The 21,918-nt window shown below is 43.2% G+C and overlaps 15 protein-coding genes across 15 annotated transcripts; 8 read left to right on the top strand and 7 right to left on the bottom strand.

The window, feature by feature from the left end:
• Positions 1-187: 187 nt before the first annotated feature.
• On the top strand, positions 188-1,837 carry DI09_80p150 (ubiquitin carboxyl-terminal hydrolase; the record flags this gene model as incomplete). The annotated part of the gene is made up of 1 exon (XM_013381194.1): positions 188-1,837. The coding sequence occupies one exon, from the start codon at positions 188-190 to the stop codon at positions 1,835-1,837; it is 1,650 nt and encodes a 549-aa protein (XP_013236648.1).
• Positions 1,838-2,457: 620 nt separating this feature from the next.
• Positions 2,458-3,234, bottom strand: DI09_80p140 (uncharacterized protein; the record flags this gene model as incomplete). The annotated part of the gene is made up of 1 exon (XM_013381193.1): positions 2,458-3,234. One exon carries the CDS (start codon positions 3,232-3,234, stop codon positions 2,458-2,460), a length of 777 nt encoding a protein of 258 aa, XP_013236647.1.
• A 119-nt stretch (positions 3,235-3,353) lies between these two features.
• Positions 3,354-3,839, bottom strand: DI09_80p130 (uncharacterized protein; the record flags this gene model as incomplete). Its single annotated transcript, XM_013381192.1, has 1 exon — positions 3,354-3,839. The coding sequence occupies one exon, from the start codon at positions 3,837-3,839 to the stop codon at positions 3,354-3,356; it is 486 nt and encodes a 161-aa protein (XP_013236646.1).
• Positions 3,840-4,474: 635 nt separating this feature from the next.
• DI09_80p120 (uncharacterized protein) lies at positions 4,475-4,805 on the bottom strand (the record flags this gene model as incomplete). The annotated part of the gene is made up of 3 exons (XM_013381191.1): positions 4,475-4,615; positions 4,672-4,732; positions 4,777-4,805. 3 exons carry the CDS (start codon positions 4,803-4,805, stop codon positions 4,475-4,477), a joined length of 231 nt encoding a protein of 76 aa, XP_013236645.1.
• Positions 4,806-4,881: 76 nt separating this feature from the next.
• DI09_80p110 (uncharacterized protein) lies at positions 4,882-5,752 on the bottom strand (the record flags this gene model as incomplete). Its single annotated transcript, XM_013381190.1, has 2 exons — positions 4,882-5,430; positions 5,615-5,752. 2 exons carry the CDS (start codon positions 5,750-5,752, stop codon positions 4,882-4,884), a joined length of 687 nt encoding a protein of 228 aa, XP_013236644.1.
• A 156-nt stretch (positions 5,753-5,908) lies between these two features.
• On the top strand, positions 5,909-7,221 carry DI09_80p100 (uncharacterized protein; the record flags this gene model as incomplete). Its single annotated transcript, XM_013381189.1, has 2 exons — positions 5,909-6,094; positions 6,139-7,221. 2 exons carry the CDS (start codon positions 5,909-5,911, stop codon positions 7,219-7,221), a joined length of 1,269 nt encoding a protein of 422 aa, XP_013236643.1.
• Positions 7,222-7,593: 372 nt separating this feature from the next.
• Positions 7,594-8,454, top strand: DI09_80p90 (uncharacterized protein; the record flags this gene model as incomplete). The annotated part of the gene is made up of 1 exon (XM_013381203.1): positions 7,594-8,454. The coding sequence occupies one exon, from the start codon at positions 7,594-7,596 to the stop codon at positions 8,452-8,454; it is 861 nt and encodes a 286-aa protein (XP_013236657.1).
• A 1,295-nt stretch (positions 8,455-9,749) lies between these two features.
• Positions 9,750-10,043, bottom strand: DI09_80p80 (uncharacterized protein; the record flags this gene model as incomplete). The annotated part of the gene is made up of 1 exon (XM_013381202.1): positions 9,750-10,043. One exon carries the CDS (start codon positions 10,041-10,043, stop codon positions 9,750-9,752), a length of 294 nt encoding a protein of 97 aa, XP_013236656.1.
• Positions 10,044-10,327: 284 nt separating this feature from the next.
• On the top strand, positions 10,328-11,424 carry DI09_80p70 (subunit gamma-1 of AP-1 complex; the record flags this gene model as incomplete). Its single annotated transcript, XM_013381201.1, has 2 exons — positions 10,328-10,957; positions 11,119-11,424. 2 exons carry the CDS (start codon positions 10,328-10,330, stop codon positions 11,422-11,424), a joined length of 936 nt encoding a protein of 311 aa, XP_013236655.1.
• Positions 11,425-12,019: 595 nt separating this feature from the next.
• On the top strand, positions 12,020-12,442 carry DI09_80p60 (uncharacterized protein; the record flags this gene model as incomplete). Its single annotated transcript, XM_013381200.1, has 2 exons — positions 12,020-12,241; positions 12,272-12,442. The coding sequence occupies 2 exons, from the start codon at positions 12,020-12,022 to the stop codon at positions 12,440-12,442; spliced, it is 393 nt and encodes a 130-aa protein (XP_013236654.1).
• Positions 12,443-13,758: 1,316 nt separating this feature from the next.
• DI09_80p50 (proliferating cell nuclear antigen) lies at positions 13,759-14,603 on the bottom strand (the record flags this gene model as incomplete). Its single annotated transcript, XM_013381199.1, has 3 exons — positions 13,759-14,051; positions 14,101-14,247; positions 14,285-14,603. 3 exons carry the CDS (start codon positions 14,601-14,603, stop codon positions 13,759-13,761), a joined length of 759 nt encoding a protein of 252 aa, XP_013236653.1.
• A 29-nt stretch (positions 14,604-14,632) lies between these two features.
• Positions 14,633-15,728, top strand: DI09_80p40 (Nop53 60S ribosomal biogenesis protein; the record flags this gene model as incomplete). Its single annotated transcript, XM_013381198.1, has 2 exons — positions 14,633-14,670; positions 14,708-15,728. 2 exons carry the CDS (start codon positions 14,633-14,635, stop codon positions 15,726-15,728), a joined length of 1,059 nt encoding a protein of 352 aa, XP_013236652.1.
• Positions 15,729-16,231: 503 nt separating this feature from the next.
• DI09_80p30 (uncharacterized protein) lies at positions 16,232-16,748 on the top strand (the record flags this gene model as incomplete). The annotated part of the gene is made up of 2 exons (XM_013381197.1): positions 16,232-16,584; positions 16,634-16,748. The coding sequence occupies 2 exons, from the start codon at positions 16,232-16,234 to the stop codon at positions 16,746-16,748; spliced, it is 468 nt and encodes a 155-aa protein (XP_013236651.1).
• A 146-nt stretch (positions 16,749-16,894) lies between these two features.
• DI09_80p20 (regulatory subunit B of protein phosphatase PP2A) lies at positions 16,895-18,293 on the bottom strand (the record flags this gene model as incomplete). Its single annotated transcript, XM_013381196.1, has 4 exons — positions 16,895-17,135; positions 17,217-17,535; positions 17,616-17,960; positions 18,020-18,293. The coding sequence occupies 4 exons, from the start codon at positions 18,291-18,293 to the stop codon at positions 16,895-16,897; spliced, it is 1,179 nt and encodes a 392-aa protein (XP_013236650.1).
• A 1,001-nt stretch (positions 18,294-19,294) lies between these two features.
• DI09_80p10 (glucose-6-phosphate isomerase) lies at positions 19,295-21,034 on the top strand (the record flags this gene model as incomplete). The annotated part of the gene is made up of 1 exon (XM_013381195.1): positions 19,295-21,034. One exon carries the CDS (start codon positions 19,295-19,297, stop codon positions 21,032-21,034), a length of 1,740 nt encoding a protein of 579 aa, XP_013236649.1.
• Positions 21,035-21,918: the final 884 nt, after the last annotated feature.

Raw genomic sequence — 21,918 nt, 5'->3', positions numbered from 1 at the left:
AAAATATAAAATAGCAAAATAAACGAGCAAATCAAATCAAATCAAATCAAAATATAAAATAGCAAAATAAACGAGCAAATCAAATCAAATCAAATCAAAATATAAAATAGCAAAATAAACGAGCAAATCAAGTCAAAATATAAAATAAAATCTAAAGCAAAACAGTCGCACATTCCTTTTACACATTATGAAATCCGAAACATGTTTGCTTGGTGATGGAGGCTCCAGTAGTCTCCTTCCGCCAATATACATGCGTAAGAGAATTGTATTCAGAGCTGCACGTAACTCACAAAATTTAAAGGAGGCCACGGCCGCATCATTGGGAGTCTCAGCGTCCGCAGCACCAGGAGCGACTGGTCCTCCTGTTTTGCAAGAAAAAATAATTTCAGGGTCATGTCTGCCGCGCCCAGTTGGCCTTTCCAATTTGGGGAATACTTGCTTTTTAAACTCTGTACTTCAATGCCTGATGCATGTTCCAGAATTTTTTGAAATTATTAATTCCTGCTCGTGTGCTTGTGAGGACCACAAAAAGAAGACCCTGTGGTGCATTTCCTGCGAAATGCATCGCCTAGTTCAGAGGGCAATTCTCTACTCTTCCTCCCAATCAAAAATGAGAATATCACCGTCTGGTATAGTTGGAAATATTCAAAAGATTTCCAAAATATTCCGGTATGGTCGTCAAGAGGATGCCCATGAATTTCTGTGTGTATTTCTTGATGCTCTGGAGAAAAAGTTTTCTTCACTAAAATCCCTTACAGCGGGCACCTTTACTTCAAGGATTGCTTGCAAAAGTTGCGGGGCAACCTCCGACTCGAAGGAACCATTTGGCAACATCATATCGCTTCAAGTGTCTTCGACCATTGAACAATCCCTTCAAAGGTTTACTCGCTCTGAGAGATTAGATGAATTTTATAAATGCGGCACATGTTCGTCGTTGGGCACATCGACACGTAAATTGTCAATCTCCGAGCTGCCTTCGCTGCTTATGTTTCACATGAAGCGATTTGCCCCCGGATTTTCGGCCGGGAAAATAACGAAACACATCCAATTCCCAGAAATATTAGATATCTCGCCATTCGCCATTGACTCGAAAGGGCACAAATACACCCTTGCAGGTGTTATTGTGCACTCGGGGTATTCCACGTCATCGGGACATTACCATGCATGCGTCCGAAACCAAGGTCTATGGTACGAAGTTGATGATGAAGATGTCAGGCTTTTAAAAAACACAACAGTACTTTCGCAACAGGCCTATATTCTATTTTATATTCCTCAGTCAGTTTCTCCGGTTTCGCCAAAATCGGCACATACCGACGCCATCCTTAAGGAGGAGGAGGAGGAGGTTTCAGTTCTTTCAAAAGCAACTGCAACCATAAATGCACATACAGCGTCCAGGAACCAATATGATACGTCATCTACTGTAGCAAAATCGATTCCGGGTGCTGTTGCACCAGTGCCCATGCCGCAAACGATTCCCATTTCAATTTCTTCCAACTCCAAGAAATCTGTAATTGATAATATCAAAGACCTCACTTCCCAATCCACTTTGAAGAGGTCTTTTGATTATTTTTCCAAACGAGACACTGATCTCAGATCACGCCCAGTGTTAGATCACAATGACACTCCTCTGGATATCCATGATGCCGAATATGATGCGGGTCGGCTTCCAAAGAAGGGAAAAAAGAAAAGACAACTAGATAACTCTTTTGGTACAAATGTCTGCAAGGCATCATCTGGAGTGATCCGCCAAAAGCCGTCAGTTCAATTGAAAAGACATGCTCATAAATTAAGACAATCCAACAACACTTGGTGTACCAGTGCAATTATTTCAAAATAAAGTAATATTTATTTTCTAACCCTAACCCTAACCCAAGTATCAATTAATCCTCTGACATTGGAGCCTGACCCTGTTCTCGCATGCTATATCGGCTTTTCGACCGGCTTTTTTCTCCAGAATTATGAAATTCTCTCACGTCAGATATTCTTATCGCCATAAATATTGTCCCATTCAAATGCTGGATATAAGAAGCTAAATTACGTTGTATTCAAGAAGCATATCGATCATTTATTCACTTTTCAGCAAAAACCCGACGGCAAAAAACCGCTTGTATCAGGAATAATAGAACTGGTTGCAAAAATCTTCATTTTGCATATATTTTGCACCATTTGCGGCGAGAAACTCACATGCATTTGCGCCCAAGGGAATATCCTTATCTTAAGTGTTCGTTGGTGATCCCCAAGTTTGTATGCCTACCTTTTACACTGAACACACTGACCATGATGGCAGATGTGTATGCCTACTTTTACTTTTAGAGATCCAAATATCGCCTCGGAAAGGAGAAGCTGGGGCCATGAAACACAAATTAATTCTTAACTTTAAATCAGTAATTCAGCAAGCACTTTAAAATCGGTAATCGAACAGGCAGTTTAAATTTAAATTTCAATCAAACAAGCCATTCAATTGTCGGCGAATTTGGATTCCAATTGGGCCAAATGAATTTTGTGGATGAAATGCGAGAATGTAGAATCGCTAGTGCCGGTGAAAACCAAAGCGCGCGCTGCCATCAACTGGTCAAACATCGGGTACAACAAATCGATAGGAATGGGTCGAGCTGCATCTCTAGCCTTCAAACAGGCTAAAATTGATTTCCTGGTAGAATCTGTCATCAAAGCCTCAAGAGTGATAATATTTTTAAACCCCTTGGACAGTATAGCACGTTCAGCAGACCTAGAAAATTTTTTCATGTCTGTGGCTACAAAGAGCGATACATTTGAGGATATTAATTTTTTGTCCTGCAAGCCATGTGCAAATATGGAACAAGCGTCTTTTTTCACGCCTCCACGATTAAGGCATGCCTCAAGGGCAGCATAAAGACTGCCATTTCCAAAAAAAATATCCAACGAAGACTTGGCCACTAGCTTGACATAGCGAGAAAATGGAAATTTTCCTCGAAGGTGTATGGAAAAATAGACTCCATTTCCTAGAATGGGATTCGAATTTGACTCTAAAATATCGAAACAGGGAATAGTTGGGTTGGATAGCAGCTTAGAAATGACTTTTTTGTGCGAAAAAACCTCTTGAATTCTTTCTTCCCTATCCAACGCCATATCTATTCGACCTTGTCCAAAAAGCGAGCCTACATGAAGAATCGATGGAGTGTGTTGGTTTTTCAATGCACCATCATCTCTGTATCCGAAAGCTATGGAGATGGGATATTTAATATGGAGGTCCATGCTTTTCCGTATACGCATCCACACCCGAATTTTTGTAACGTTCCCTTCACATGTGCAAGTCAGGTTTCGATTTGTATCGACATCTGAAACCACATACCTAAAAGAAAAATGCTATTTTGCTACTTATAATTATATCGAGTATAGTCCTTCAAGATGTAGGATTTGAGATTCTCTGGTTGTGGAAAACGATCTTTAAAATTGGAGTAAGATATTGCCATTACGTCTTTAAAATCAGCAAGTTGTGGAAAAAACTCGGAAACTTCCAATAGCGTCCAGAAATTGTGGCTCAAATTGGAACTGAACTGTCTAAAGGCATCGGATAGAGTTGAGTTTAAACGGTCAAAAGGTTTCCATGGATAAGTAACCCTTTCGCCCAAAAAAAAGGGCGGCAGAATTAAAGTTCTGTTCAACAGACGTGCCATTAGCAATGCATTGCTGAGTTCATTAATTTGATTGGAAAATCCGGAATGTGGCAAATATTTTAAAAAATGAATGGAGGAATCATTCATGCGTGATAATGCAAATCGGGACTCGGGAACCTTGCTCGCTGGAGCAGGGAAAACATGTAGAAAAAGTGTTGCCAACAAGAGAAATATCCGGTTCATAAGAAATTATTAAAGACGCCATTATTGTGCATAAATCATCACCAAATGAAAACAATACCAAAAAGGAAAAGATAAAATATTATCCCGCTTTCGAACCCTCCTTTGCAGCGTAGACCCCGACGGCTTATAGCCATAGCAGGTAATATAATGGAATGAAGATCGCATTCCAATCCCGTAAGAAAGACAATCATTGATACATTGCCATAAACCCTCGATTGAGGTACATCCGATCAGCTTTGGGAGTAGCCGCCAAAACGAAAAGTTTTCAATTTAAACTGCAATTGGAACGACACACACCATGAAGCATCTTATGGGGGGGGGTTTATTTCCACATACATGAGGATTCTATTGTGCGTTCCGTGGTTTAAATGAAACGGTCAGAAAGGAACTTTTCTATAGCCTCGTTGAGCCATGGATTCTGGTAAAAGGCGGGATTCCGATAGTCGTAATTCTGCACGCGGACATTTTCAGAAAAAATATGCTATTGCGAAAATGGCGATGACGATGATGAGTCCCTTACCTCATTGTTGTCTGTATGTCGCCTCATGTATTCTTCCAAAAATGCGACTGGATTTTCCTTGAATGCGGCAAGATATTCTCTCCTCCTGGCCAGCCGACATGTAGTGTAATACAAATCAATGAGCTATCATATGATTATTCCAAAACACTACTTGTGAATCGAGAATTTCGATTTCCTTAATCGCAGGCGCCAAGAGAGCTCCATAATTTGATTTTGCAGCGGCAGAAGTCCTCGGATCAGGCACTTCAAACGAAAACTGTAGTTTAGTACATCCCGAGTTTCCGCTGAGAAACAGAAAAAGTAAATTCATACCTCAGGGCATGGATCATAAGAATGGGGGAGGGTATGTCCACCATGATGGTGCTGAGAAACTCTGGAAGATTTATGGGGTCACAATATGGCACGCCAAATACCTACTCAGTTAGAGGACAAAAGCAAGTCAACATCGGAAAAGACTAAAAATAGCTTTGATCATCAAAAGAGGGGTATCCAAATAAACATGCTACCTTTTCAAGATGCTCGTCAAACTTGATCACATTCGGCATGTCTGGGCTTGGAAACAAGCCCTTCATCTACAGAGACGGTCATAAACATCATCATTGATACATTGATATATCGCCATAGGGCCAATAAGACTGCAGGCCTTGTGCTTTCTGCCGGATGTGCCGTAGACGCAGAGATCGACAAAATTTGATAAAGCTCCTTGGGAATTAGATACCGCTCTGTAGCCCAATCAGGCACAATATAGACACGAACATCTGACGGAGGTGGTGAGACTTTCTTGATTTCAAACCCATCTAGGTCTGATTTGGAAAGTGGTGTTTTCTGCCATTCGATAAGACATGAATTCTGGGAAGGCTCCCCAACCTCAACGAGGATCGACTTTATCACCTCAGAGAATTTGATGTTCTTAAAATTGGGGTTTCCTGCAGGAGGTTGTACTTGATGTGCTTCTATCCTAAGGGTCCACGCCCTTTTGGGCGCTTGCAATTGTGAGGAATTTTCTAAATCTGCCGTTGCTGGCTCGGTACATATGAAATGCGAGACAGAAATATGAAAGGGAAGTATCAGCTGAAATTAGAATCGACGCTTACTTTGCTCGGCTTGAATCTCATTTCCTGGCTACGCATTTCTAAAGACGAGATTTTTGCGTCAATTTTCTTCTCTGCCAACAAGAGCGATTGATAAACAGATGCTTCGGAGGCGAACGAAGATATGCTTGGCGGAAGAGAAAGTTTTTGCGACAGCGGATAACCGCATGTGGTGCTGCGCACTTGTGGGGGGAATCCTTCTGAAAAGTATCTGGGCTCTGATCTTTTCCTCCTAATAAAACAACCCGAAAATTGTACATAGCCGGCGACTCTAGCGCTGGGTCGTGATGATTGGGACTCATAATTTACAATTTAATTGAAAATTAATGTGGCAGTATTGGGCCCATTAATTGTTGCAAATTATCTGAAATTCCAACTTTCCTTGTGTTGCGTGCACTTGGCAGTTCGGAAATATATAAGCCACTTAGCACATCAGGGCTTTTACTTTTGTACAAGAAATGTTGATAATTTTGTCAGAAGCAGACTGCCACTCCCTCTGTTCTTTGGATCCTGTCCAGCGGAAGATGATATTAGACCAACTGCAGCACCAGATATCTCAGGCAATCCCCTCCTATGATGGGTTTATCCTTCAGCGGCAAGATCTTTTTGCTTTTCTTGCGATGCTTCTTGCTGATGGCGTCGAAGTAAATAGAAAGGTACCCTTATCCCGGCCTTTTTACATTAATAGAGCGCTTTGGATTTGATATTCTTATTGTTTTCAATCTTTTCCAATTCCTTTGGTGCTGATTGTGACGCTATCAATTCTTTTTGCTACGTTCTGATGCCAATCCTCTCCACAATGGTACTTTTCGAGGACGATTATATTAGATCATCTCTTGTGAACATCTATGTCAAGCTTGCCGAGTTTCCATTGCGATCGGCAGCCCTGCTATTCATGCTTTATCGAGACCTTTCAGAGCTTGCTGTTGACCGGACCATCCCGACGAAAATTCGGCTTTCAATTATTTTTTCGCTTGGAAATATCCTGAACATGCTGCTCGAGGTGAATGCGGATCGCTTTGTTTCCACGGTGTCCCAATCCTTTTCAAAGCAAGCTTTAGACACATCACTTTCGCAAGAAACAGTGCTAGATGATACCTTGGTTTTTGATGACTTTTTAGAGCCTTCGGAAGAATCTTTTTTTGAGCAAAAGGCCTCTTCGCTTTCGATTTCTGCATCTGGCTCCGGTAGAGCAAACCATATTAGTCCGAAAAAGAAAAACTATTCTGCTGGAATGACAGGGATTTTCCTCCTCCTCTTGGAGGATCAGGAGGTAGAGGTTCGAAAAGCAACTCTTCATGTCCTCTTTTCCTTGTTTGGAATATCTACCATGGAATCAATTGATCTTATGCTCCTATCAACTACGAGCGACTTACTTTGTGACGAGTCTCCACTGATAGTTCAACTCATTCTAGATACATTGAAGGAGAAGAGAAATGTGGTACCGCTTCCCTTTCAAACTATTGCCTCCGTTTCGATACTGTTGCATGCCATTGGTCTCGCGCCAAATGCCCGGCTAATTTGCCATGACTTGCTAAGAAGATGGCGAGTGCAAGATACCGCCAGCCTTGACTCTGTGGTTACTAATCTTTTATTTTGTATTGAGAAAAAAATCGATCCCATGATTTTTATCCTGGAAACAGCTTGCCATATTGGCGATTTGAATTTCGGAATCATCAAGGAAACACCGGTCTGGACGCGGCTTTTGCAAGTGAACCCATCGTACCTCGCTGTTGAGCCATCTGTTCTTGACCCTTACTGTAAGAAATAATTTCTCAATATGAATAGACCATTTGGTTGCCCTTTTGGTTTTGAGAGCGTTTTTTTGCTCTCCCGTGTCGTTTGAACGCCTCCCTGAATTTTTGTGTCGCCATTTTCTATTTTTTAACTTGCAATATCCTTCATTAATTTCTAATGAAATTTTGCAAGAGAGAATCGAAAAACGGCCTGGTGAAAACAATGCGCTGATCTCGCAGTTCCGCCCCTCTCTGCTTGTGTTAAGACGTGTTTTGCATAGGAGCAAAAGTTGTAAAATTTAATAAACTGCTAACCCTTCAATTTTATAATTTTTTAGAGCATGGTTTTCTTTTTCCCAAGACTGCCTTCGTTATCGGCGGGATGCATCATATCTTCGAGCCAAGCAATGCTTCGGCATCGCTCTTGCAATTTTTATAGCTCTGCAAAGAAAAAAGATCCATATGACGTTCTTGGCATTCCAAAAAGCGCATCTGCTGCTGCCATTAAAAAGGCATACTTGGGTTTGGTTAAGCAATTTCACCCGGACACAAACAAAGATCCCGCAGCGAAAGAGAAATTCGTTGAAGTACAGACGGCCTATGACATTCTTTCTGATGACCAAAAAAGAGCCTCTTTTGATGCAAATGGCTATCAAGAGAACGAGGACTCGCAGCATCCTGATCCGGCCGATATTTTCAAGTCTTTTTTTGGGGCTGGACGTTCTAGCCGTCCTGGTTCAGGAAGCGCTTTCGATCCATTTGCCGATCTTTTTGGAACCCATGCCTTTCGCGGGACATCCCGAGGCGGAAAGAGAATTTCAGAGGACATCCAAATGAGAATTACTCTTACATTTCTGGAAGCGGCGCTTGGTTGCGTCAAGCCGATTACTCTCTCACGGTGGGAGCAATGTGGAACATGCTCTGGATCGGGGATAACTCCGGGAACAACTATGGCTACATGCAAAGGATGCGGAGGGCGTGGAGCGAAGGTCTTTTCTCGCGGAGGAATGGTGATCGAGGTTCCATGCGATACATGTGATGGTACCGGATCACACAATCCAAATCCATGCAAAAAGTGTTCGGGAGACGGCATCCATCGCAGTGCCTCCCCAACCCCAATAGAGGTGCGAATTCCGGCCGGCGTTGACTCTTCCACCCAGCTTGTGATGGAGGGCATGGGAAACTCCATGGGAACAGGCTCACGAGCCGGAAATCTTTTATTGCAATTTAAGGTAGGCCTTGGCCGTCATAATGGACTTTGTATTTAGGTCCAAGAAAGCCCCATTTTCAGGAGAGATGGGAATGACATTTACCAGTCGACAAAGGTCCCGCTGATGACGTCGCTCCTTGGGGGGAGCATTAGAATTCCATCGCTCAGCGGAGAAGTTGATCTTCTCATTTCACCTTGCTCCATTCAGCCTGGAGATGTAAAACGGCTGAAGGGGAAGGGAATATTTAATGAGAGCATGCGCAAACAAGGCGATATGTTTGTGACTCTTGGTGTTGAGCTGCCGGCCACGCTTAGTGCACACCAGAAATCGATTTTGCGAGATTGGGATGGCTCTGCGCCGTCTTCCGCATCGACTGCCCAGCCTTGCGGCTCATCGCCTAGCTCTGCAGCTTCAAAGCTGAAGGACTGGATACGCGAAAAAGTAGCCACCTCTGAAAAGGTGGAAGGGGAGAAGCACCATTGATTGACAACAACCCAACTCTATTTAAATGGCAAATAAAAAGTAAATTAACGTCGCCAATTTTGGAAGGCTTTGGCGGCCAATTTAACAACCCGAGATTTTCTGCAATTTATTGTGATCGTGTGGGATGCCCAATTTTGTCCAAAACTCCCGAGAGAGCCTGAAAAGCCTTTCTGATGATCTGTGGAAAAAAACAGAGAAATTGGTAGCGTACTTATTTTGACCAGTAGCCCAGCGAAGTATTTGTGCTTACATTTGGATCCTTTCTCAAGCTCTGCATTGTTGAGAGCAATGGAAACATCACCACCATCAATAAGGAGATCGAGCGCATGGGATATTCTATCGGGTGTCGCTTGGTAGATGACTTTTATGCCCGCTCACTTTTGCCTCCCTGTCGGTCGTTCAAGGACTGCATTGAGGTGATAACCAAGGTTGCTTGCAAAACATATTTTGGATGCTTCGCCTCCTCTTCAGAGTGGAACGAGAGCGAAAATTGCTGCAACATTAGTGTTGAAGAAAACCCGTGGATCGCCTACATGCTTCCAAGCCTCAACGATGGACTGCCTACGCAAAATGCGGCCCCAGACACCTCTCTGCTGAGCTTTGAAGAATTTGTCAGCCATGGGCTTCACAAGAAAATTTCATTGTCCCTCATTTGGGTCGGATTATTGAGGGGGATTTTCGAAGTGGTACCAATTAATTTGTCGATTTTTCCCTCCTAGTTGCAAATGAAGGTGCAGATCTCCATCTTGAAGGGCGATTGTCTTGAATCGCTGGCTTTGCTTCCAGGAGGCAGTCCGGTTATTCATCTTACCCTGGAGCAGTAGTTAAGATAATAAAATTTTATTAAGTACATCCATCCATCGCTGCTGCTAGAGCCCGGGGTCATTATTTCTAGAAAAAAAATCTTTTTCCATGGTGTTGCTTCCATCTTCAGAGGGAAGAAATTTTGAAACGAAATAGTTCATAAGTCCCTCTAAGCATGGGCGCCAGCCTGTCCTCTCGGCTACTCTGAGAAGATGCTGCGTGGCCTTAAGTAGGCGCTTGATATCTTCCTGTGGAAGCATGTCTTTTTTGAGTTGAGCGTCTGGATTATATGCAGATAGTATGGCTACAAAAAAAAGAAGCCCAAAAAGTAGAGGAATAAAAACTCGCTTCGCATTCATGGTGGCAGGTGGTCAGGTGAAAGATTTCAGGGAAGATGTAAAATAAAAAGCGAAACCTCTGCTGATTGGCGAACGTTTAGGCGAGTTGCAACTCACGATGTGAAACTAAAATTAATTGAATTTAAAGTGGAATTAAAGTCCTGGCAAGAATTTAAATTGGAACTAAAGTCCAGGGAAGAATTTAAACTGGAACTAAAGTCCAGGGAAGAATTTAAATTGGAACTAAAGTCCAGGGAAGAATTTAAATTGGAACTAAAGTCCAGGGAAGAATCTAAATTTATGCAATGTCATCCTCATCTGCAGAATCCATTCTCTCAAGATCACTCTCATTGGGCAGGAAGAAACCAGTTACAAGGGCGGCCATGATGGCAAAAACGGATTCAAATTCATACAAATCCGTAAAAAGCCTTATTCGAGCCATTCGAAACTGCAAGACCGCTGCCGAAGAGCGGGATTTGATTTCAAGAGAGGCGGCTGAAATTCGCATGGCATTGCAAAACACCTCTATCTCTCGCGGGAAGGAAAAGAAGAGATATCGGGCTTTGGCAAAGTTGCTTTGCATTCAATTGCTGACCGCGGCACATGGGGGTATTTCAGTTGCCTTTGGGCAATTGGATGCGTTGAAGCTTATGGCATCGCCCAATTTTGCCGACAAGCGGCTTGGCCATTTGGGCATATCTTTGCTATTGGATAGTTCTCAAGAAACGCTAGTGCTAGCAACAAACTCCTTCAAGAGCGACTTGAGCGGGGGAATGCCTTCCCTCCCCACTTTGTCCTCAAATGGATGTTCGATGTATGTGACTGGGCTTGCCCTAACTTCATTGGCGTCTCTGCTTACAAGTGGCATGGCACAAGAGCTTTCCACAGAGCTTCTGCGGCTTCTCAACGTCCCCAATGCATACATTCTGAAAAAGGTACCGATTTTTCTCCATTTCGTTTTTTTCGATTGAAACGCGGGCTTCTTGGGATCCTTTTTCCCAATGTTGCTTGTTGAAATTCCTTTCAATTCATGTGCTTGAATTACGAGTTTGTTTTCCATTTCAGCCCCTTTAAAATCATGATGCTTATCATTTAGGCGGTTCTCGCGGTTCTTAAAATGATCCGCACCCTTTCAGATGCATCGCTGCGGCAAGATGGACTTTACGAAATGATACTCGAACGTACCAGGCCTCTTCTTTCTGACCGAAATCATGGTGTTCTGCTTTCCTCTTGTGCACTGATTTCAGAATTGGCACTTCGGTCTGTGGGGACCCCTATTTTCTTAGAGCTAAAAAAATTGGCCCCCCTTCTAGTTAGGGTTTTGAGCTCGTTGTTGTTCTCCTCCTCTTTTCCAGAATACGATGTAGGCGGTACGACGGATCCGTTTCTCCAGGTTTTTTGAAGCATTTACAATTTAGGTTTCCATACTTCGAGTATTGAGGATATTGGGCAGATCTACGCCCGATTTGACCGAATGTCTTTTGCATATTCTTTCGGGGGCGGGAAAAGTTTTCGGGGCCGCCCTAGCGGTAAGATATGAGTGCATTCAGACCGTTCTCGCTCTGAATGGAGATTCAAATCTAACAGAGCGGGCATTAGAGGCTCTTGGAGTGTCCTTTTTAAGGGCGTGTGACGATTCAAACTCCAATAACAGCAGTAACAACAACGGGAGGTATGTTGCCCTCAACTTGCTGCTAAAGTCATTTTCGATGAACAAAATCCCAAAGAGCTCACTCAATGCAATATTATCGTCCATTCAGGCATGTCTCACCGATTCGGATTTTGGAATCGTTGCAAAAGCCATCGACGTTATTTTTGGGATATTTTTAGATCCTCACGAGTACCCGGAAAATATCCCCAAACTGCTCGAAGTTTTATTGGATGTGTTGAGTAATAACAACTATTTTTTCACCGGGTCTGGAAGCCTCAACGTCCACGTTCAGAATGGCCACCTTCTTTTGCCCTCTTCCTTTCTTACTCTTCCGGAACGGCTTATCATGGCCATTGAGAAATATTCGTTGGAGATTGGGTCTAAGCTTTTTGTAGACATGCTCCTTAAGATTCTGGAGTCCATTCCACTTCGTGAAGAATGCTATGATGATGCTCCTCAAAAGGCCATATCTATCCTTTCGCGTCACTTGGCAGCAGATGCAAGCATTCAAAGATATGCCGTACATCGTGCAGCTGCGTCTCTTTCAAAGGTCAATGATGGGGCTTCGGTTGGAAAAGCTTTTTGCTGACATTTTTAGGTTATCATTGCCTTGGTTTATATCATTGGAGAGTATGGCCATCTTCTTGCTCCAGGGCCGTTTTTCCATGAGGGCCATTTGTTGGATGGCAATATTCCAACTCCCGATCAAGTGTTGTCGCTTCTTGGGGCCATGGTATCCGGCAAAGAGGTGAGCATTTTGCGTTGTTAATTTCAGCTTTCCCTGCCACTTGCTCAATATGTCTTTATTGCGATTGGGAAGCTTTCTGCTCGATCCGGTACCAATGATGGGGGGTTTGACGTGGACACTTGTAAAAACAACAGCCAAGATTTTCTAAGCCAGATTTACCGCTACTTGAATGCAAAACCCGCAACTGACGATTCAGATTTGAGGCAGCTGGCCCGGAACATTTTCGCAATTATCAAGCAATTTAGCGCCTCGCAAAGAGAAGAAATCTTTGACATGATCCCTTTGCGGCAAATCGAAATAAAAAGCGAGGCCAGAATCTCTCTTCCCGTTCTGGAGGGCGCCAGCTCCTCAATCCAAGTAAGCAGTGTAAATTTTTATCGACCCCAAGAACCTATTTGCACAGTTGAAATTTGAGCCAATGAAATCGATCACCTCATCGCTATCATCTGCCGACTTTACAGATTCCAGCAGAGGACTCTCTCCTGTCCTCCGCAACAAAGGGCTTTCGCCTGTCCTCAGCAACAAAAGTCATTCTCCTGTCGTTAGCAACAAAGGCCTTTCTCCTGTCCTTAGCGACAGAGGGCTTTCGCCTGTCCTCAGCGACAGAGGACTTTCTCCCATTCCAGCTTCTCCTGGTAGAAAGAATTCCCCATCCTTGAGAGACTCAAGTAGGAGTCGATCCATAGCATCTGGGCCTTCTAGTCCAATTTCCTCGACACATGCTCCCTCCTATATTTCTATTGACAGAGATACCGTATTTTCACATTCAAGTCAATCTCCAGACTACTCGGAATCCCCAAAATCATTTGTAAAGGAAGCTCGATTGATGGGATCCCTGGGGGAATGGCTGATTTATGAAAAAGAGGGGCTCCTTTTATATATCACTCAATTCGGCGGAACACCAAGCATGGCAGCGTGCAGGATTTCTGTTGAAACCTCAACCACATCGACGGCAATTTATGAAGCAATATCTATTGAGGTGGCCTCGCTGAAGGTAGCAACTTTGTTTTTCATGGTAGGGCATTAATCTTATCCTTGAGAAGCCCTCCTGCTCAAAGATATCCGGAAATGAACGCATGTTTCAAGTAATTAGATTTAAAGACCCTCTCAAGTCTACCGGGGCGCTTCGGTTGCGATTACGAGTAAGCTTTAACGTGGTATCGCATGAACATGATCAAAAGGCCCTCTTTGTCGAGGATATTATTGACTTTCATTCGCCCCTTTGATATTAAATTTTGTATTTTTAAATCATTTTGTTGTCCATACAACATGTGGAACCCCGACGGACCGAATAAATACAACCCAAAGTGCGTTTAAAATTTAAAACAGGTGACAATTTATTCTTCGCCAACTTTGGGAGCCAAGTAATAACGGAGGTATCCATGCTGACCAATTTTGAATTCAATCGAAACAGGCTGTTCTTCGCAAATTCCAATAATAACGCGGTCAGAAAGAGGGCATGCCTTGGAGATGATGGAAAGAAACTTTAACGAAAGCGTTGTAAATGCGTTTTTTGATACAGAAAGATTGACGGCCTCTTTATCCTTGTCAACGGTGTCTCTGGGTTTAAGAGAAATCGAGCCGGATCCGATTTCGCCTTTGGCCTCAAACTTTATATGCTCCGAGCTGACTGAAATATTTACTAGAGGGCGGGGGCATTACGTGTGTGTCAAACATACCTGATTCGCTCAGCGAATAAAGGTCTCTAACAATTCTCTGGAACTCGTTCGAATTCATCCCAATCATGGCATCGTAGGGTTGCTCTGGAATGCCCAAATGCTCGGTATCCAACGCCATCAGTTTGAGGTCATATTCACACGTACGGTCTTCGTCTATACAAATAAAAGCATGCGCAATGATTACTTGGAGATTCGAACATCAGGCTTAATGAGTCGCCAGAGTCTTTGGCCCTGAGCGTGATGGAGTCAGATGCATTGGCGCTTTTCAGGATCTTGGTAAGCGACGACAAGTTGATGCCAAGCGGGATATTGCGATCGCATCTGAAGCTTTCAAACTCGTCAGCACGCATAAGCAACGTGGCCAGGGCCACATGGGTAGAATCCATAGCTTGAAGCGTGATTCCAGAGGGATTGCAGTCAAAGTTTGCCTCGTTTACGAGGTCCTTAATGGCCTCAACAATCCTTTTGAAGACTTGAGAATCAGATAACTTTGCCTCCAACATGCACCTGGAAAATTGATAAAAATTGCAATATGCAAAGCTGCTCAATTCAAATTAGGGTTGTTATTTTGTAATTTTGTGCGTTGAATTTATTTTTTGACAAATAGCCGAAAAGCTCCACTTGCAATGGAAACGGCCTTTTTTATTGACAAACAGGGCGATCCCTCAAAAGCATCTTTGCATTCAAAAAAATGCTTGAGAATCGAGGAAATTTGCCGTGCTCAATCATCTACACCTGCTCTCATCCATGCTAGATCTGCATCTAACAAGCCTAAGAAGCAAAAAAATTCCAAGGACTTGGGGAAGCCCATCAAGGTTGCACCGATCAAACCCACAATTACAGATATTTGGAACTGTGTCACTAAACCTACATCTAGCTCCGATACTGTATTTAAAGCCCCACTGGTCCAAAGAACGATCCCTGAAGCCTTGCACCCTGGCGCTTCATATAATCCCTCAAAAAAACATCATAAAGAGGCATTGGCAATGGCTCTTATTAGAGAAGTTGGAAGAAAATCAAATAAGGAGCTTTTTTCACACGCCAAAAACACCCGGATTTGCTTGCCCATCACTCCAGCAGCAGATCTGCAAATGCCTTCATCTGGTGCTGGCCAGAGTGCAGACAATGAGCCTCTAATTGAGTGTCAAAATCCCACAGATAGCTCTTCACCATCCGTATCTAGACAAAGCCAGCGTATTTCACAATCAAAAAAGGCTGCACGCCGACGAGAACGAGAGTGCATCCAAAATGCAATCAGGAAGAAAGAACTTAAAAAGTTGAATTTCCAAATCGACAACATCGAAAAGCTATCTTCTCAAATCTTGCTCAAACCAAAATCTAAGCGAGAACCCAAAAAATTCGGAAAGGACGTTAAAAAGTTCGAAAAGCCGATTTTCCCAGTTTTCCTGAACTCGGAAATCCCCTCTTCATTGAGAGCTATCGAATGCTCAGCCACGGCACCATTTGTTGACCAGTTCAAGAAATTACAACAAAACCGTCTTGTTGAGGTTAGAGTGCCTTCGCTCAAAAAGCGAAAGTATTCGTTGCGAAAATACGAAAAAAGGTCGTATAAAAACTTTGAACAGGCCGCTGCTGTTAAATCACTGGCTGTTGGCAGCCAACCCTAACCCTTTAAATTAAAATTTTCATCGCAAACTTATTTCTGCAAGACTTTATGCTTGCTTATGGCAATTATGATTTGATTCTTGTTATTGACCAGAGGGAAGCGTGCTTACAGAGAGGCGCATTGCTTACGCTGCAAACCACTCTAGCTGCCCATAATATTGCATATTCAATGCGAACGCTTCCCATTGGAGATTTTTTGTGGCTATGTAGGGAGAAAGGTGAACATGTGGGATTAATAGTTAGCGGTAGAAAATCCAGTTGAAATTGTACTTGACTATTTGGTTGAGAGAAAGCGAGAAAACGATTTATACTCCAGTATTATTGATGGGCGATACGACGAGCAAAAGGTTTTTCAGTTGGCACCAATTTTATTTAGGCAAGAATTCACAATTCTGGGATAGGCAAAGTCATATATGTGATTGAAAATCTCTCGCTTTCGTTGAAGGCAACACCATCTGCCCGTATCCATACCCAAAAATCGCTTTATTCGATTTTGTCAAGCACAATGATCCATGACAAGTTCCTGATCCAAAGGACCTCTTCCTTTGAGGAGACCGTCTTGTTTTTGATTGCAATGACTCGGTGGATTAAAGGATCTCTGCATCAAAAGTCAATCAAAATCAAGCCAGAACCATCCGCTTTTCCAGAATTGTCAGGAAATCCCGGGGGATTGCCTGTTTCTGTGCACTCTGGAAATGTAGTCGAAGGTGTTTCGCTGTTCCAGATCTTTTCCAAAAAACATGGAAGGAGAAGCGGCCTGACCCTGGGGGATATCTATTGCTCCCAGTTGTGTTGTATCCATTCCATTTCGCCAGAAAAGGCAAAGGCAATAGCCAGGAAATATCCCACCCTTCAAAGGTACGATCGATTCTAACCAAAGTCTATGGCTTGCGTTTGATGAGGCAAGGTGTGTGTGTGAAGCAGAGGCAGAATTTCTTTTGGCCAATGTGAGCCTTCCCAATGGACGCCGACTGGGCGAAAAGAGCTCCAGTCTTGTGTATTCTTCGGTGTACAGATCTTGATTTATTATTAAACTCCACTTTTAAAGGAAGAGTCCACACCACCAATGCAAGCAGATGTTGTCCACAGTAGGCATATCACGATAGAGGGTTCAGATAGGTATATACAAAGCGTACATATTTATCTTCGTTATCATTACTTATATGGACTAGATAGTTCGGAATATAAATAAGTTATTCGCTGCCGCAGAGGCAATAGAGTTTCCCTTTGGGTTCCATACACTAGTGACCACCTTTTTGGAAAAAGAAAATGCCTTCTCTGGCGGAGAAGCAGCTTGAGCCGCTTTTTTCTGCTCAAAAATGCTTTTATCCGAAAAAATCGAAGACACCAAATTGCCCTCCAAGTCAAAAATGAAGTTCATGTTGTTGTAGGCACCGGTATGAATATATCTGGGGCAGGGTTAATGCGAGAAAACAAGGAAAACACAATAAATGGAAAATATGCAAAAGCAGCATCAAATGTACACAAACCTGGATGTGCCATCAAAGCCGCACTCAAACTTGTCCTCAAAGATGGCCTCAGTTGCATACCAGTCCAGGAGTTTGTTCTGCACCTGTTTTCGAGTTGAGACATCTGGTGGTATCGGAATGTCAACCACCGGCCTGTTTAGCTTGTGTGTGTCCCAAAGTTGAAGGGAATGGAAGTCTCTGGCAAGCACATATCTTCCACAAGGAGAAAATTTGGCGTCTGAAATGGTAGAAAAAAGGTCCCCGAAAAGAATTGGCTGATTTCGGTCCACATTCAATGGGTCATGTCGGTCCTCGTCATGTTTCCACTTGTTTAACGTCACTAAAGTAAACGTTGGGTAAAATAACCTCCAGAACTCTCACACAGAGAGGACACCCTTGTGTCGCAAATTCGGATAATACCCCGAGAGGTTGCATATAGAAATTGATATGTATATTGTGGATGAAATATGGCCGTTGTGATCACCTGCTGGATATCGTCCATCGGTTGTGGTCTCAAATCAACCATGGAAATAAATGCTTTTGGATTTTCCAACTGCCAAAGAGTGATCTTCAGGTCATCTGCGGACAGAAATGTGAGACCATCAATGTTTGGAGATATCGAGTTGATATGGAACAAGTGCGACCCTTTATAAGAGTTTTGATGAACGGGAACAAATCTGTCTGCCGCAGTACATGAAGAAGAAGAAGAGGCAGTCGACCGCGCAGAGCGTCTGTTGGAAATTTTCCAGAGCTTTATTATTGTGTCTACAATAAACCACAACACAAAAAGGTACCATTTGTCGTCAGCAGAAATAAATCCCTACTCGTTGACTGCTTGCACCATTTAATCCGATTAATCTGTTCGTCGATTTCGACACTTCTCAAATAATCAAATTCTGGCTCATGGGATTGGAACTCTGCAAAAAACGCATACCCTGTGGGGGTGTCCTTGAAAATTACAGCACGACCTCCGCGATCACCGGTAGCCAAATATGCCCCGGTCTCGTCAAACTCAAGGGCAGAAATAATGTCAGCTAAAGGGTAATTGTGATCCAAATTAAACCATTGACGATGGACTCGGATCTTTCGCCAAAGCATTGCGAAAATTTCCATGAAAGAGAAGATGCACCTTCATTATTTGTCGATGTTGAAGAGCAAGAAAATAGCCCATTGTCTTTTCCGGAATGGGCCGCTGGCTTCCTTTGCATAAAAATCATCAGGTCGTGTTGTCCTCTGTTTTATCTGCTCTATCTGGTTGCCAAGTTGTAAATTTAAATATAAAGTTGTAAAATTTAAGTCGACTGTAATTTTAATTAACCTTAATTGGTCATGCCATGGAATTGGTTCAGCAATTCCTATCGCTCCTGCAACATTGGTCCAGCAGAGGACCACTCACACGTCGCCCAAAATTATAGGATCATTAAGCTAATTTTGTGATCAAAAGCATCCAAACTAGCAATGACGACCCAAGAACGCAATATGCTGCTGCTCAAGCCCATGTTATTCAACAGCTGGTCGCCAACGCCATCTTCGTCCCCTCCGTTTTCGATAAAGCGGTTAGCGCCATTGGCCGTTCGAATGGATTCCCCTGAAGAGGCTGTAGATGCACTTTTATTTCTTTCCGGGATTACACACTCTTCAAAAGAAATACCAAGCAACAATCCCATGGTTGATTCATTGCTTTCCCAAATTATAACGAACCAAAATGCGGCGTACAAAGAAAGCAAGAAACAATGCAGGGTGCATATATGCCGGGCAAAGGGTTGCGACAAAATCTTCCCCTCCATCTCTAGACTTGCACGGCATGAAAAGATACACCTGAACAAATCCAGACGATAGCGAGAATAAAATTTTATTTACAGTGAGCCGATCAGTTGAAACGTGGAAACGTTTAATGGCGGTCCAAATTCGAAGACCATGGTGAGGTGGAGGCCAGTTGTACCACAATTTATTGGCAAGTTTCACTTTCCATAAAAAGCTTCCAAATTTGAATTTAAAAGCGTGATACCAAAGTCATCGTAATTGCACTCGCAAAATGAATCGCATCGATAAGTGAAATCAAAGGTCGATCATCAAATTTGGATTTTTATTTTACCAACATGACATCGGTGGCATCTAACGTTCCGACGACGGCTTCGCCTACTTCTTATCCAAGCTGGAAGATTCTCGAAACCTTAAGTAAGGGCAAACTTTTTATGCCTCAACTCTTCCATGAGGATCCCTCACGTTCTAGCAAATATGCGGTTTCTCTCCAGCTACCAGGGGCCAATGAGTTGTATGTGGATTACTCCAAAAACATGATCACAGATGAAATCAAGTCTGCACTTATCTCTCTATTAAAGGAAGCCAAGATTGAGTCTGCCCGTGACGCCATGTTTGCCGGTGCACCTATAAATTCCACTGAGGGCCGTTCCGTCCTTCATGTGGCGTTAAGAGCACTCTCAAGAGAGTCACCCTCCTTTTTCGCCGAGGTCAGCGGATCCAAAGTTGATCTTGGACCAATGATCTCTGCAGAGCTAAAAAAAATGAAGGCCATTTCTGATGCTGTTAATGCAGGTACATGGTTGGGACATACTGGACGGCCAATCACCTCCATTGTTAATATCGGAATTGGAGGATCTGATCTTGGGCCAAAAATGGTAAGCGGCGCTTTGGCTCACTTGATCAACCCAAAACTCAGTATCTACTATGTCTCAAATGTTGATGGAGCTGACATGGAAGCAGCGTTAGCAAAGTGCGATCCGGAAACCACGCTTTTCATTATTGTTTCAAAGACTTTTACCACGGCCGAAACGATGCTAAATGCGCAGACCGCTCGCTCCTGGTTCCTTTCATCGTGCAACGGAAACCAAAGTGCAATTGGACACCATTTTGTGGCAGTATCGACAAACGAACCAGCTGTAAAAGCATTCGGCATCCAAGTGGACGACTTGCACATCTTTAAATTTTGGGATTGGGTTGGTGGCCGTTACTCTCTTTGGTCCGCAGTTGGCTTGTCAATTTCAATTGCCATAGGCTATCAAAATTTTGAGCGTCTATTGGCCGGTGCCCGAGCTATGGACAAGCACTTTTTAGAGGCTCCATTGGAAGAAAACATTCCAATCCTTATGGCGGCTCTTGGAATCTGGTACAACAACTTTATGAATCTGAATTCGCTTGCCATTTTGCCTTATGAGCAAAACTTGGGCCTGTTCCCAAAATACCTCCAGCAAGCAGACATGGAGTCCAATGGAAAAAGCGCTTGCAAAATGGTGTCCACAGGAGAAGATGTGTATGTAAATTGGAAGACCGGGCCTGTCGTGTGGGGTGAGCCCGGAACCAATGGCCAGCATGCCTTTTATCAACTCTTGCATCAGGGCACAAATATTATCTCTTGTGATCTGATTGGTGGAATCTTTGCGCCTCGTCATCCTTCTGTTCATTTGGAATCCCATGACCGCCACCGCCAGGTTTTGGTTGCTAACATGCTGGCCCAAGCCGAGGCGATGATGATGGGAAACTGCTATGATGCTGAGAATAACTTTTCACCCGTGTCTTTGCCGTCTTCGCAGAATCCTCATAAGGCTTTCAAGGGAAACCGTCCAACCACCGTCTTCCTTTATGACGAACTAACCCCCGAGGTGCTTGGCTGTCTGATTGCAGCCTATGAGCACAAGATTTTTGTCCAGGGCCATGTATGGAATATCAATTCTTATGATCAAATGGGTGTTGAATTAGGAAAGACCCTTGCCACCGCCATTGATGCCGAATTAGTAAAAGGCACGGTCGGCCCACATGCTGATTCCTCCACTTGCGCTTTGATGGCTCATGTTTTAAAGAGAAGAGCTCAAAGTAACTGAAACCGCTTATTAAGGAATAAAAATTTCAGGGCTAAATTTGGAACACAGTTCTCCTTTGATGCCAACTTCAGAAGCCTTAAAGCGTCATATTGGCTTTGAACGAACTTGCCAGGGAATTAATGCCAGCAATAGTAAAATTTGATATGATGGACAGTGTGGCGTTATTAAGCAGCAAATATCTTATTTGAACATGCGTATAATCAGGTGGGAAAGAACATGAAGGGCCCGTCGCCAAAGATCTAGTTGACACCAATGTAACAGGTGAAGAGTTTGAGCAGAGGTTGGCAACCCATTCTTGGGCCATTTCAATTTTTGAACATAGCGAGAGCGAGGGTTTGATTCCTTTTTGGGAGATGCTGCAATGGCATGATGCAGAAGGCAGTAGGACACAAGTGGAACAAACTTGAGCAAGGAAGGTAAATAAACCAAAAAGTGATAGGGATCCAAATGGTGGGTATGCACTTTGAGAATGGAAAAGGATTTTACGAGAAAATTTGAAATCTCATCAAAACAAAGCAAAACCCATCTTTTCGTGACTAAATTTGGCTTGCAAGCTTTGGTGCATAAATTATGCAGCTCAGATGGCAAAGTAAAATATGCGTACAAAGCGATAAACACAAAAGAAAGGGAGAAGATTTCCGGCTTTCGACCTTGCAATACAAAGGAGTCGGTGTATATCAGATCCAAAAGAGACTTTATCATCGGCAATAGCAGTTGGATTGATGGCAAAGTTGAGCAAAAATGGATTTCGAAACCGGTTATGATTTGATTGAGATACACTTCGAAAAGATTTGCAGAGGGGCACACAGATCTGGAAGTGTCGAGGCGAGTGTTAAATAGCGGCTTAAATTTCTGGGCACACTTTACAAAAGCGGAAACGGGAA

This window comes from Mitosporidium daphniae, assembly GCF_000760515.2.
Source record: "Mitosporidium daphniae strain UGP3 chromosome Unknown contig-80, whole genome shotgun sequence".
Lineage (NCBI taxonomy): Eukaryota > Fungi > Microsporidia > Mitosporidium > Mitosporidium daphniae.
Note: the sequence above shows the minus strand (reverse complement) of the source record. Positions and strands in the feature narration are given on the sequence as shown.